This window comes from Lepidochelys olivacea (assembly GCF_965140295.1).
Source record: "Lepidochelys olivacea isolate rLepOli2 genome assembly, chromosome: 10".
NCBI classification, from domain to species: domain Eukaryota; kingdom Metazoa; phylum Chordata; order Testudines; family Cheloniidae; genus Lepidochelys; species Lepidochelys olivacea.
In genome coordinates, this window is record NC_140420.1 from 38,932,524 (window position 1) to 38,948,042 (window position 15,519).

General features: G+C 45.7%; 1 protein-coding gene across 9 annotated transcripts in view; it reads left to right on the forward strand.

Moving 5' to 3' along the window:
* MAPK8IP3 (mitogen-activated protein kinase 8 interacting protein 3) overlaps nucleotides 1–15,519 on the forward strand; it is a 156,264-nt gene that overhangs the window by 137,023 nt on the left and 3,722 nt on the right. For all 9 annotated transcript variants that reach the window (XM_084641154.1, XM_084641155.1, XM_084641152.1 and 6 more), the window contains 9 exons: nucleotides 262–384; nucleotides 650–730; nucleotides 1,781–1,848; nucleotides 3,350–3,498; nucleotides 4,477–4,648; nucleotides 4,784–4,897; nucleotides 7,212–7,250; nucleotides 14,857–15,036; nucleotides 15,372–15,515. In XM_084641154.1, the coding sequence (XP_084497280.1) occupies nucleotides 262–384; nucleotides 650–730; nucleotides 1,781–1,848; nucleotides 3,350–3,498; nucleotides 4,477–4,648; nucleotides 4,784–4,897; nucleotides 7,212–7,250; nucleotides 14,857–15,036; nucleotides 15,372–15,515 (1,070 nt within the window). The remainder of the gene's footprint in view (nucleotides 1–261; nucleotides 385–649; nucleotides 731–1,780; nucleotides 1,849–3,349; nucleotides 3,499–4,476; nucleotides 4,649–4,783; nucleotides 4,898–7,211; nucleotides 7,251–14,856; nucleotides 15,037–15,371; nucleotides 15,516–15,519) is intronic.

The following is a 15,519-nucleotide window of genomic DNA, read 5'->3' on the forward strand; positions in this document are numbered from 1 at the left end:
ACTCCCTTCCTCCTTGTGCGCCTGCCGGCCTCCTCGCCCCCCTCCCATCTGCCGCTCGCCTCCCTGTTTGCCTCCTCACCCCACTCACCTGCCTGTCTCCTGCCTCACCTCCCTGCCCATCTACTCATGATTTTATCGAAGTGTGCGGCCCCCCAAAGCACGGGGCCCGAGGTGGTTGCCCTGATTCTCCATACCCAAGGGATGGCTCTGGCCCCAGATATGACCTGTAATCAACTCGTGAGGTCTGTTTTGTCTCTGCAGTGAGAACGGGCAGCAAAAGACAGAGTCGAGCACAACACTGCCAGAGCAGGAAGTGAACGGTGATGCTGCTGGAACAGGCACCAGTGCTGCACCCACAATGTGGCTTGGAGCGCAGAATGGCTGGTAGATTCACTTCCATTTTACGGAACCCTATATGTCACCCACATTCATAAAACCCCATAGATCTAGATATCATTGCCTTTAATGAGTGTATCCTTGCTGCACTAGCTGTTCTGAGTCCCCAGTTCATCTTAGGCAGAGCAACTCACCCACACTTTGCAAATTCCTTTGATGCTAGAGTAAAAGACTCAAGCCCTACCCCACAGTTCAGCCTTTGTAGGTTTATTGGCCTTCCTGCTAACCATCGTTGTCTGCTCCTTTCTCCCAGGCTGTATGTGCACTCGGCAGTGTCCAACTGGAAGAAATGTCTGCATTCAATAAAGCTGAAGGATTCTGTGCTGAGCCTGGTGTAAGTTGGTGTACTGAGTTGGGAACTCTAAACCAGGGAATTTGTTATTTTTCTTGTCATTAGTTGGTTCTTTGCCTGGCCATCTTTTCATCACCCTGGTAGTGTTCTGTAAATCAGTAAAGGTCTGTGGGGAAGGGGTCTCAACCCACTCCCTGCTCACTGAACCATTTAAGCTTCAGAGGGTATTTCTATACTGCACACTAAGCCCAGGTCTTAGGGACCCAGGCTTACAGATTCAGCGTTTCCAAGCCCATGCTTGAGCATCCACATGCATTTTAAATCTGGGTTTATAGTTGCTGGATCTGGTTCTCTCAGCTGTGCTAATGCATCCATTCTGCACTACACAGACCTTCTGATTTGGGTCTGTGGCTAGACTTCCATCCACACTGAAAAATGACGGGGCTTGGACCTGAGTCATGCAGGACTTGGGCTCTGACCCACCCCCATGGCTGGGTCCTAGAACCCAGGTCCTGAGTGCTTGCTAACCTGAGTTAGGCTGATTTGTGTGTAGATGGAAGTGGGGCTTGGACTCAAACCTGAGTCAGAGCCCAGGCTTAGTGTGCAGTGTAGACATATCCACACTGAGCTACCTTCTTTCCCAGTTGCAGGCTTGTACCGAATATTGGAAATAAGTAAGCAGGGGTGGGGGGACAATAGCTCAATTCTCCTCTCACTCACTCTAGTGTAAATTAGAAATCCGTGGAGTTACATTATTGTAAAGCCAGTGAAAAGAAGAGGGGAAACTCAGCAGGGCATTGGTGAGCCCCCGGCTAGTTTAATAATGAAGGCATTAGTGCTACCAATAGAATAAAGAAGCTATGTGTGTGACTCTCACATGATGAATGTTGCCTGCAAGCGCTGGATTTAGCAGGAATAATGGCATGACCATATGTGTGATTTGTTTAGATACAGGAAATGATTTATAACCAAGAGAGTGGGAGAAGGAATCTCTCATTCGCCAAACCAAGCAGACCATTAAAACATCCGAATCCAGCAGCATTTCCTGTTATTGCCACCTTTTCATGAGCATTTTCTTCTCTATTATTTCAGGCATGTGAAAGGACGGGTTCTTGTTGCCCTGGCAGATGGAACATTAGCCATATTCCACCGAGGAGAAGGTAAGGATCAAAGCAGCAAAGATGAACTAGCCTGCTTCAAGACAGAAGCAGAGTCTCTGGAAATAAATTAAGCATTTCAGTGCTTCCTTCTGATTCAAGGTGGCAGGGTGCCAGATTGCTGGGGAATTAATATTTTCTTAAAATATATGGCTACTATAAAAGTATTACCCTCATCCTAATCATTACAGCTCCTCTTACTTCTGGGTTGTAATTCTTTATCCTGCTAGCTGCAGGCTGATTTTGCATCCCTAGAGATCATCTCTGTTACACTGCAGCTCCCAGCTGCATTCACACCTGAGAACTTCAGAGCAGTTTCCAGTTGTGACCAAAGTTCCCAGAGCAACACTTCTTTCTCAGTTACTCCTTGAATTCTCTGAGTGTAATCAAAGCAGTGGAGTCAGTACAACACACTAAAGTGGACAGGCTGCTGTTTGCATGGAAACCAATTTTGATTCAACCTCTGTTATGGTTGGTTAGGCAATGTGAACTTGGAGTTTAGGTCTGATCATTCATACATTCAGAACATTCATTTTAAAGATACAATAATCCTTCCTGACCTAGAAGTCATATGTCTTCAGAAGAAGCCTGATTGCTCTAGTAGTTGGAGCATAGGTCTAGGAGGTGAGAGATCTGGGTTCTGTCCCTGGCTGTGAGTGACTTTGGACAAATCATTTAAATATGCTTCAGCTTCTCTGTTTGTAAAATGGGGAGAATGATGCCCCTTACAGAGAAGAGTGATTCATTCAAACAAGCTTTGAGATAGTTCCATTGGATTTGCTTCCCCCCACCCCCCGCTGCCCCTTTTTTTGCTGTAGCTCATTAAAAAGCTTAGGGGAGTCTATTCACCTTCTCACAATAAGAATGGAGGTTTAAATAAGCCAGATTTTGGGAGTTTTAGCACCCAACCCCACATGCACTGCCATGTGCTTAGTGTGCACGAGGCTCTGACCCCAAGTAGTAGTATCAATCTATGGCCTGTTAACAGATCTAAGGGAAATGACCTTTGGTGTGCATGTCCTATAATCCATGATCCTGCACTGCCAGTCTAACAGGATTTCACACACAATGATATGTACATTCAGAATCTCCACATTCTATTTTGATATAATAAACAACCTGTGATTCATTGTGTTGCTTATTATGTGAGTTTTCCTGTAGAAATTATTTTCATTTTTGGCAGCACAAAGGTTTCTGTAGTCTTCAGGTTATGACAGTTATGTATCAGGATTTCTCTCTTGTGTTTTCTCTTGTTCTAATGGTATGAATTGTATTTCTGAATAATTTATTCTTGGGGGTTCTTGGCCAGTCTTGTGCTCCTCCATGAATACTCAGAAAGCTAAGAATATTGATTACCTATGGCTGCTTTTAAATAACTAACACAGCTTTCATTTACAGGAAAGTATGAGACAGTCCCAGAATTAAATGGAAAAGAAAATGAGTGTTGTGCATAACATCTGATGAAGTATACAACACCCCTTCTAATGTCTTTGCTTCTCCCTAGATGGTCAATGGGATCTCAGCAACTATCACCTGATGGACCTGGGTCACACCCACCATTCCATCCGCTGCATGGCTGTTGTGTATGATAGAGTCTGGTGTGGCTATAAGAACAAAGTCCATGTCATCCAGCCCAAGACAATGCAGATTGAGGTGAGGAGGCTGTGTGTGCGTATGTGTGTGTGCGTGCGCATGTGTGTATGTGAAAGTGAGAGTAAAGATAAGTTGCTGGCTCCCGGTGTATTAATTTCTCTAGCTGCTCTTCTGCAGGGGAGTGAGGGAATGCAGAGCCTTTGTATCCTTGGTGCTGATCCATGTTGGTAGGGGAAGAACTGTAACTAGAGGTCATGTTACTCTAGAAATCTGCCAGAATAGCACTCCTGACACACTCCCTCATTCCTCCCCGTATGGAATCTTCAGATCACATCTCAGTTTAGCACTTCCTCTCATTTAACTGATGAGGCTGGACTGGGCGTCTGTACCCGGCCCTAGTGTGTATCACTTGGTAGGAAGTCAGACTCGTGCTTGGCCGCAGGCAGTATATAACTGCAAAATGGGCCGGTGTGGGCAGCAAGCTGTGGGGGTTCCACTTATTGAAGAGCAAGATGCTAGTTTAAAACCCATCTTGTTGAAATTGTGATTCGTTATAATGTAACAGGAGTAACAATGTCTGTAGGATGCAACTGCTATAAAAGGGGGACGAATACAAACAGTAAATCCACAACCAGTAAATTCACCTCACTCACCACCAGCAAGATCCTCATCCTTGTGCTTTTAAAAACTTGACTGAGAAGTGCTGGGAGATTCCTTTTGCATTGTTTGAAAAGTACCCTGAATAAGGCAAAATGGTTTCATTTCATTTCACTCTTTGGCATGAGCCATTTCATTAATGTCCTAATTCCAAAGCAGTCTATTAGAATATCTAAGACTGTAACAATTCTCTCTAGGGAGAGGAAACCAGAGGAACAGGCTGGCCAATCACACAGTTGATCTGAGGAGCTTCTGCATACTGTAGTGGAGGTTTCAGAGCTATCTCCTTAGTTTATGCCTCTGCCCCAGGAGTCTTGAAAGCCAACAAGTACCCCCAGCCCAGGTATGAACTCACGCTGCTCCCCCTATGTGGCCTTTCAGAAATCCTTCGATGCCCACCCACGCCGGGAGAGTCAGGTCCGGCAGCTGGCATGGATTGGAGATGGGGTGTGGGTTTCCATCCGCCTGGACTCCACACTGAGGCTGTATCATGCCCACACCCATCAGCACCTCCAGGATGTGGACATAGAGCCTTATGTCAGCAAGATGCTAGGTGAGAAGGCAGTGCCAGTCAGGAAATGGCCTGTTTGTTATTCTTGTGGGCACGGAGCATCAGTGTTTGTTAGGCAGCATTGCTCCAAGTGATACTGTCTTCACTGATCCTGCAATTCTCATTCATGCTTGGCAGGCACTGGAAAGCTGGGCTTCTCGTTCGTGCGAATCACAGCCCTGCTTATCGCTGGCAACCGCCTCTGGGTTGGGACAGGGAATGGTGTCGTCATCTCCATCCCACTGACTGAGAGTAGGTGATGTGCATCAGACATTCTTCTGTGTTTTCTTGATGTTCGCAACGCCTTTATTTGCTAATTGCGCTAGGAAGGAGTGGCTCTGGCTGACTAATGTATCTCCACCCTGATCCTGTGCATTTTGGTGCCACAACTGGAATTCTGGTCACAGCAGTGTTCAGGGAGAAAGGAGGGAGACTGGCAATAAAGATAGCTTAGTTTGGTTTTGCACCATGTTACAGAAATGCATGCCTCAGTCTAGAGCATTCTAGGACATTGTTATAGACAGCTCAGTGAAGACCTCATCTCAGTGTGCTGCTGCAGTCAAAAAAGCGAACAAGATGTTAGAATGCATAAGGAACAGGCTGTAGAATAATGCAGAAAAATGTACAACGCCATTATATAAATTTGTGGGACATCCTCCTCAAGAATATTTTGTGCATTACTGATCATCCCATCTCAAAATGGATATTACAGAATTAGAGAGGGTTCAGAGATGGGCGACAGGAATGATAAAGAATGGCATGGTGAATAATATGGAGGATATTATAATACTGTGTTCTAGAGTGGCTTGGTTTGTGGATTGATCTTTCTAATGAGGTAACCTCCATTCAGCTTGGAAGGACTGAGAGAAATAGGCAAACCCTATAGAATTAGGGAAAGTCTGAAATGTCATCTGCAATGTTCACATGTAGTGATGTTGTTTGAGGTTCCTCATTTTTCCTAATCTGACTGGGGAGCCCTGGATCTGGTCAGACACCATTCTAGTTATGGAATTAAGAATTCACTAGAAGTTAATTTGCCCCATGTAAAGATCAAATAGACATTTTGTTCCTGGCCCTTGCAGTCCAGTTGAAGCTGTTTCCTCCTCTGTGGAGCGGGATGTTGGCTCCATCTATACACAGGCTGCTGTTGAGCACATAGGCACCGACTCCATGGGTGCTCAGGGGCTGGAGTACCCACTGGGAAAAATTGGTGGGTGCTCTGCACCCACCAGCAGCCAAGCTCCCCGCCCCCCAGCTCATCTCACTTCTGCCTCCTCCCCTGAGCGCGCTGCGTCTCCACTTTTCCTCCCAGCGCTTGTTGCCACCAACAGCTGTTTCGCGGCATAAGCTCTGGGAGGGAGGAGGGAGAAGCGGGAACACGGCACGCTCAGGGGAGGAGACGGGGAAGTGGTGGGGCCGGGGCGGGGATTTAGGGAAGGGGTTGGAATAGGGGCAGGGAGGGGACGGATTTGGGGCGGGGACTTTGGGGAAGGGGTTGGAGTGGGGGCAGGAGGGGGCAGGGCAGGGGTGGAGTTGGGGCGGGGCCGGGGCGGGTCGAGCACACACCGGCACAAGCAGAAGCCGGTGCCTGTGGTTGAGCATGATTTTAAAGTGGCTGGCAACTGTTGACTGATTCTGAAAACATTTCATGATGCTGTAGATAGCTGAACTTCTCCCACTGCAGCATCTCCCAAGGCTGAGGATGCAGAAAGTTCATTACATCTAATCAGAAACTCAGTAAAAATCAGTATCTTAAGCCAACTCTATCCAGTAAAATGAGGAGACCCAGCAAGTGCTAACAGTCAAAACTCTAGATCTGGGAAGGAAGGGGCACTAGTTTAAACATTCAGTAATGCTACTCTTTGCCTGCCAATCCACATCTAACTCACTTTCCATTGTGGAAAGTTTTCTCCTAAGTGGACTTGAACGTACTAGAATTTGCAGTCAGAATAGCAGGGCTCCCTCTTCTTCCCGTGGTGCTGGCAGATAAAGGAATGCTAGATAGAGAATGTCTGTTTGTTTTATAGAAGGAGCAGCAAATCCACTGTAGTCCTACTGAACTGGAATTGTCCACTCCTGCTGCTATTGACACCAATAGCACTGACACTAGTCATCAATGAATTAGTCATTAAATCCAACTGTCTGTGATTGTAACCTCAGAATCCCAGTTCTGAGCCCGTATCGTAAGGCATGTCCCTTCTTGGGGATGCTGTCATAACTGTGAGTTCAAGTCAATTCACATTGTAAGCAAATTCCACTAGTCTCTGATACTTGTGTAGAAATGTGATTTTTGAAAATGCAGTAAGATTTCACTATGAAGCTGATTTTTTCTCTCCCCTCCCTGATGCTGCAGCGTGTTCTTTTTAGTTAAGAAAGAGGAGAGCAAGAGCAGTGTTTTCTTACAAAGCGACTCTGAATTGATAGCATCCATTGGTGCCTTCTGTAGATTTAAAAGTTTATGTTTCTCCTTCCTGCAGTTTCTCCCAATAATTGCCTTTTTCTTCTTTTCTCATCTGCCTGTTTGTTCCCATGTCCCTCTGTTTTTCCACTTCTTGCCTGTGCCTAGCCGTAGTCCTCCACCGAGGCCAACTCCTTGGGCTCCGGGGTAAGTCCAACACCACCTACCTTCCTTCTAGATTTCAGATGTCATTCCTTGTCTACCCATCGACCTTTCCAGTCATTTTCTCACCTCTTCGTTCATCCATTTATCTGTTCACCTCTCTCATTTTAAGTTGCAATCACTGAGAAGAGACCAGAGATAATATAAATAGCCTCATTCTCCCGGGGCTGAGAACATTTGAACCCTTCTTGGCAGCCATCCCATTTGTTTTATTGTGAAATTGAGTACTTTAATCTCTCCAATTAGTTTCATTGTTTGAGTGGCTCAGATTAACCAAACTGTTCACTTTGTAACCCTAGCAGTAGGGATCTGCTTAGCCAGATGTTCCCAGGCAGACAAGGATAGACTGTCCACTCAGTCTTGCAAGATTTTCTCTGAGCACCTTCATTTTCCAAAACAATTATGGGCTTTGCCACTGTGGGACCTCATAGCCAGAAATAATTGAGCAGGACTTTTAAAAGCATTAAAAATCATTTGAATGTATGCAAGTTAAGCCAGTGATCTTGAAAAAATCAAAAGTTGATGGTTCAAGGCTTAAGATGACCATCTGCAGGGATCAGAAAGGAATCTTTTTCTCCCAGAAGCATAGCACAATTACCCAGGATCACGCTTCCCTTTGAAGCATTAGATACTGGCCACTGCTAGAGACAGAATATTGGGCTAGAAGGATTAATTGCCTGATATGACTGGTCCTATGTAACAATTAAATGATGCCAGCCAGTGTTCCCTCTAATTTTTTATGCCCATGTGCGGAATAAGGACTCCTCCCCCTCCCTCCCCCAAGCTCTCTTGCTGCAGCAGCTTGGGTGTAGAGGCACCTCTCCCCGGCTGCAGCAGATCCGGCAGGCCGGGGCCAGGCCGAGGGAGGGGCTCAGTTCCGTGCTGGGGCTGGAGGAGGGGTGCCTCTACCCCGGCCTCGGCAGGTTCAGGGCAGGTCCATGGTGGGGTCATCGGGGAGGGGCACCTCTCCCCGCAGCGGCAGTTCTGCGCTGGGGCTGATGGGGAGGGGCGCCTCTTTCCGCCGTGACAGGTCTGCGCTGGGGCCAGTGGGATGGGGCTCCTCTCCCGCTGCGGCCCTGAGCCCCTGCATGGAGCTTAATAGGCGGCCGCACAGCTTAGAGGGAACTTAGATGCCAGCCAATTGTACCTGCTCATAGCAAACCAAATCACAAAGATGCAGAAAGCCCTTACTGTTATGGTCTCTCTTTTTGACCAGCATTTATTCTTCCCTCCAGATATATTTGAGCCTGCTAGCTGTACATCTCCTCTGATTTCAGAATTATTTCTGCATCATTTAATAACTGAAATAGAACTCAGCCCAAAATGTATAACTCTATTGAAACAATAGGTCCCTGTGGTAGCAGGATCGAAATAGCAACCACCTTATGATAGAATTGTAGGACAGTAAGGGACCTTGCGTCATTTAGTCCAGTCCCCTGCACTCATGGTAGGACTAAGTATTATGTTTTAGTTCTTCCAAGTGACTGATCACAAATGGAAGCTTTGGATTCACTACAATGTCCCTCTTAAGATTGGTTTCAGAGTAACAGCCGTGTTAGTCTGTATTCGCAAAAAGAAAAGAAGTACTTGTGGCACCTTAGAGACTAACCAATTTATTTGAGCATGAGCTTTCGTGAGCTACAGCTCACTTCATCGGATGCATACCGTGGAAACTGCAGCAGACTTTATATACACACAGAGATCATAAAACAATACCTCCTCCCACCCCACTGTCCTGCTGGTAATAGCTTATCTAAAGTGATCATCAAGTTGGGCCATTTCCCGCACAAATCCAGGTTTTCTCACCCTCCACCCCCCCTACACACAAACTCACTCTCCTGCTGGTAATAGTCCATCCAAAGTGACAACTCTCTTCACAATGTGCATGATAATCAAGATGGGCCATTTCCTGCACAAATCCAGGTTTTCTCACCCCCTCACCCCCCTCCCAAAAAACACACACACAAACTCACTATCCTGCTGGTAATAGCTCATCCAAAGTGACCACTCTCCCTACTATGTGCATGATAATCAAGGTGGGCCATGTCCAGCACAAATCCAGGCTTTCTCACCCCACCCCACCCTTTTTTTTTCCCGGGGACACACACATACACAAACCAGCAGGAGAATGAGTTTGTGTGGGCGGGGGTGGAGGGTGAGAAAACCTGGATTTGTGCTGGAAATGGCCCAACTTGATGATCACTTTAGATAAGCTATTACTAGCAGGACAGTGGGGTGGGAGGAGGTATTGTTTTATGATCTCTGTGTGTATATAAAGTCTGCTGCAGTTTCCACGGTATGCATCCGATGAAGTGAGCTGTAGCTCACGAAAGCTCATGCTCAAATAAATTGGTTAGTCTCTAAGGTGCCACAAGTACTCCTTTTCTCCTCTTAAGATTAAACTAGCTAGGGTCATAAAGGGTAACAAGAAAACACTTTACAAATACATTAGAGGGAAGAGGAAGACCAAGAACAGGGTAGGTCCATTACTCAATGAGGAGGAAAAGACAATAACAGAAAATGCAGCAATGGCTGAAGTGTTAAATGCCTTTTTTTGTTTCTGCTTTCACCAAAAAAGTTAGCAGTGATTGGACAACTAACATAGTGAACATAGTGTAAATGGGCTAAGATCTGAGGCTACAATAGGGAAATAACAAGTTAATAATTACTTGGACAACTTAGAAATCTTCAAGTCAGCAGGGGCTGATGAAATACTTCCTAGAATACTTAAAGGACTGTCTGAAGAGATCTCTGATCCATTAGCAATTATCTTTGAGAACTCATGGAGGACTGGACAGATCCCAGAGGACTAGAAAATTGCAAATATAGTACCTGTCTATAAAAAGGGGACTAAGGACAACCCAGAGAATTATAGACCAGTCAGCTTTACTTTTGTACCCAGAAAGATAATGGAGCAAATAATCAAACGATCAATTTGTAAGCACCTAGAAGGTGATAAGGCGATAAGTAAGAGGCAACATGGATTTGTCAAGAACACATCATGTCAAACCAACCTGATAACCTTCTTTAATAGGGTTAAAGTCTTGTGGATGGGGCAAGCAGTAGATGTGATATATCTTGACTTGAATAAATCTTTTGACATTGTCTCACATGACCTGTCTCATAGGGAAATATAGCCTAGATGAACTGCTATAAGGTGGGTGCACAACTGGTTGGAAAATGGTACTCTGTACATTGAGAGTAGTTATCAATGGTTCACAGTCAAGCTGGAAGAGCATATTGAGTGGTGTCCCGCAGGGATCTGTCCTGGTCCAGTTCTATTCAATATCTTCATAAATGATTTGCATAATGGCATAGAGAGTACACTTACAAGGTTTGTGGACGATACCAAGCTGGGAGTGGTTGCAAGTACAAGATTAGAAATGAAAATGATTTTGACAAACTGGAAAAATGGTCTGAAATAAACAGAATGAAATTCAGTAAGGACAGATGCAAAGTATTCCACATATAAAATGGTAAATGACTGTCTAGGAAGGAGAACTGCAGAAAGGGATCTGGGGGTCAAAGTGGATCACAAATGAAATATGAGTCAACAGTGTAACACAAAAAAAGCAAACATCATTCTGGGATGTATTAGCAGGACACAAGAAGTCAGTCTTCTGCTCTACTCGGCACTGATAAGGCCTCAGCTGGAGTATTGTGTCCAGTTCTGGGCACCACATTTCAGGAAAGATGTGAACAAATTGGAGAAAGTCCAAAGGAGAGCAACAAAATTGATTAAAGGTTTAGAAAACATGACCTGTGAGGAAAGATTGAAAAAACTTGGTTTGTTTAGTTTGGAGAAGAGAAGATTGGTGGGGCATGAGAACAGTCTTCAAGCACAGAAAACGTTGTTACAGAGAGAAGGTTGATAGATTGTTCTCTTTAACCACTGACAACAGGACAAGAAGAAATGGGCTCAAATTGCAGCGAGGGTGTGTAACTTTGCCTCCGGGGGTCACAACTGAGAATATCAAATTCAGGACAAACTGCTGAGAAATATGGCAGACACACCCCAAAACTGGTAGTTATTCTCCCATAGGATACACCAAACCAGCAACAAACGTAAACTTCTGTTTCATCACACTGGCTAACAAGAAGTCAGAAAAGCAGTCTCCTTAGGCATGCCAATCCTTATAGCACCACCAAAAACACTAGACTTAATGATGAGTGGTTATTTAAAAGCAATTTAATCAAACAAAAGGGTTCTTCTGATCCCAAAGGACCAGCCACGTACCCAGGTGAACATACAACAGAGATCTTACCCAATAATCACGCTGTTGCCAATCCTTTAGTAACTAAAATCTAAAGGTTTATTTATAAAAAGAAAGAAAGGTGTCACGGAGTCACTGGGCGATGCTCTGGAACTACTCTGAGGCCAGTCAGGACTCTGGGGAAGCCGCCTCCTCTCTCTGAGCACACTGTCACCAGGGCAAGAAGCTTACACAGCTTCATCTTTTCTGGGTCTGACCTCAGAGCATTCAGCATCCCTTTCCACACCGTGCGCTTTCCACAGTGAGTCCGCCCATGTGGGGCTCCTGGGGAAGCCAGAGGGCCCTGCATTCCAACTCTGCAGTCAGATGTGACTCTCAGCCAGCGAAAACAGAAGGTTTATTAGTCGACAGGAACACAGCGTAGAACAGAACTTGTTATCACAGAAATCAGTGACTTTCAGCCAAGTCCATCTTGCGGGAATCCTGGGCCAGATGCCCTGGACTCCCCCTCTTCCAGTCCCCCACAGCAGACAGCCCAGCTTCCAGTGACCCGAGCCCCAACATGCCCGTTGCTCCTCCTCCTGGTCTGTCCTGCTTCCCGGGCAAAAGGTGTCACCTCGTCGCATCCCCCTCTTGGTTTGGCCATGGCCTACATGCAGACAGCTGGGCAGCCTCACCTGCCCCAAGGACCTCAGCGAAAATCACACACCCAATTCCCATCACCTAACCATTGGTGCAGTACACAGGGAAACTGAGGCATGTGCAGTATTAGTATAGGACAGTAAGACTCACATGCAACATAAAATGAATAAACCCCACTTTGTCACAAAAGGTGAGAGTTAAAATTGGTTAAAGGAATCAAGTATATACAATAAGTGCAAAGTTCTTGGATCAGGCTTGTAGCAGTGATGGAATAAACTGCTGGCTTGTTAAGTCTCTGGTTGCCTCCAAGTCATTGGAAGGTCCTCAGTCCCTTAATTAGAATGCTCCCATTAAGTTCATAGTCCAGAGGTTTGAACAGGAAAGAGGCAAAATGGAGATGTTTCCAGGGCCTTTTATAGCTTCTTCCAATTGAAGGGAAACCTATTGTTCTCACTGTGGAAAATTAAAGGTAACAAGATGGTGTTTTGGAGTCACATGGGCAAGTCACATGTCCATGCATGCTTTGCTTAGTCACAGAAGAAGCCATTACCTATACTCCAGATAGAATGTTCACAGGAAAGTCCATTAAGTGTAGATAGGCATCTCCCTTGTCCATTGTGAGTTAAGTCCCCCTTGATGAGCCATTTAACTCAAATAGTCCTTCACAAGGTGCTGGCTAAACACCTTGTTGGAGTTTCCACATGAGCAAACATTTGAAATACAGATACATCGTTAATATTTATAATTTCAGATACAAAAATGATACATGCATACACAGCATAATCATATTCAGCAAATCATACCCTTTCTGTTGACACCTTATTTGACACACTTTGCATAACATTTGTTGCAATTATATAACAGTCGTAGCAACAATGATCTACACGGTCATATTTGAATCAGATAACATCACAGGGAGATTTAGATTAGACATTAGGAAAAACTTACTAACTGTCAGGGTGGTTAAGCACTGGAATAACTTGCCTAGGGAGGTTGTGGAGTCTCTGTCATTGGAGATGTTAGACAAAGAGCAGGTTAGACAAATGCCTATTGGGGTGGTCTAGATAATACTTAGTCCTGTGTCAGTGCAGGGAACTGGACTAGATAACATATCGAGGTCCCTTCCGGTCCTGTATTTCTAAAATTTCTACTGGCCTGGGTGTGCGTGCGGGGGAAGGAGTCTCCCTCCTTGAGTAATGAGTTCTAGTCTGTTTTCACTGGTGAACGGAGGAGTTCATTTCTTCAGAGCCTGATCCTCCAAGGTGTTGAGCATCCTTGTATAAGTTGTATAAGTTGTATAAGTTGTATAGGTAGGGGCATAGCGAGCAGATCGAGGGACGTGATCGTTCCCCTCTATTCGACATTGGTGAGGCCTCATCTGGAGTACTGTGTCCAGTTTTGGGCCCCACACTTCAAGAAGGATGAGGATAAATTGGAGAGAGTCCAGCGAAGGACAACAAAAATGATTAGGGGACTGGAACACATGAGTTATGAGGAGAGGCTGAGGGAGCTGGGATTGTTTAGCCTGCAGAAGAGAAGAATGAGGGGGGATTTGATAGCTGCTTTCAACTACCTGAAAGGGGGTTCCAAAGAGGATGGCTCTAGACTGTTCTCAATGGTAGCAGATGACAGAACGAGGAGTAATGGTCTCAAGTTGCAGTGGGGGAGGTTTAGATTGGATATTAGGAAAAACTTTTTCACTAAGAGGGTGGTGAAACACTGGAATGCGTTACCTAGGGAGGTGGTAGAATCTCCTTCCTTAGAGGTTTTTAAGGTCAGGCTTGACAAAGCCCTGGCTGGGATGATTTAACTGGGAATTGGTCCTGCTTTGAGCAAGGGGTTGGACTAGATGACCTTCTGGGGTCCCTTCCAACCCTGATATTCTATGATTCTATGATCCTTAGCTCTCATTGAAGTCCATGGGAGCCAAGGATGGTCAGAATCTCTGAGGAGTTCTTGAGTGGCCAGATAGTTGAACTCAAGGTATGAGGTCTTAGGCTGGTGGCAGAATTGTGCTTGTATTAGGAAAGGAACTCTGCTCCATTTGACTCGACAAGCCCAAATGCTATTGGGATTGAGAGTGCCTTCTCTAATGCTGCAGAGGCTGTATTGCCAGCCTGAGCACTGACAGATTAGCATGAGTCCTTGACTTGACTTTCAAACTGAGCAACTTCACCAACCTGAGAAACAGCCACTACTTTCCAGGTGCATGAAGGCCAAGAATCCTAACCCTTTCATCAGGACAGCAAACTGTGCCCATCTACGTACCATGACTGGTCACTGGGGCAGAAGGCTGATGCTCTGACTCTGCAGACACTGACTCAGCCAGCCTGAGTTCAGAAGAATGGATATTGTGGCTCTAGAAGGCCTTTATTGAGATGCCCTGGACATCCTTACTCCAGCATGTGTAGGGCTGGGATTACTCTTCCAACCAACCCCTAGAGAGGAGCATTTCCCTATTACCCGTTTTATAAGAAGCACAGTTTATTAGCAACAGTGGATATGACTGTGCCTCTTTGCCAGTAGAGAGAGAGGGCCTAGATAATCTAGTAGGGTCTCCTCCATGATGCACGAATGATGGCATTAAAGAGGACCTTTAATGGGCCTCTGCACCTTTAAAGCTTTTCCTACGTGACTCTTGGTTTGTGTTTTTCTTACATACTTCTCACTCTGACTGATGGTCCATAAATGGGAACAAAGCTACTACTTGGGGTTTTTCTCCTCCCTGTCTTCAGCCAATAAGACCTCCCCAACATCAGGAGAGGGAAATCGCCCTGGCGGAATCATTCACGTGTACGGTGATGACAGCAGTGACAAATCTGCCAGCAGTTTCATCCCCTACTGCTCCATGGCTCAGGCACAGCTCTGTTTCCATGGCCACCGTGATGCAGTCAAGTTCTTTGTCTCTGTTCCTGGTAAGGTGACCAAGGCACTTCCTCATGAGGATTCTTGCATTTACATTCTTCTATTTGGCCATCTTATCCCCTAAGACATCTGTGGGCTTTGCCCCTCCAGGGGAGGCTGAGCTGCCCACTATAGAATGCTGTGGATGACACTGCACCTTTTGTAGCTCTGTAGGGATCAGTTATCCCTTTTAAGGTCCTTTGGTTTTTGTGTCTGAGTTGGAATAAAATCCAGTTTTGCAGCAGCAGGGACTGGATTGGCAGGGCAATCACCTAAATTTGTGCCCTTTAGCTGAGCATTCTGGGAGTGTGGCAGAGGTGCTGACAGGAGACCCTTGCTCTTTCAGGTAACGTTCTCGCAACCCTGAATGGGAGTGTGTTAGACAGTCCTTCTGAGAACCCCAGCACAGCAGCCACTGAGACTGAGGGGCAGAAACTGAAAAATGTCCTGGTGCTGAGTGGAGGAGAAGGGTACATCGATTTCCGGATTGGTGA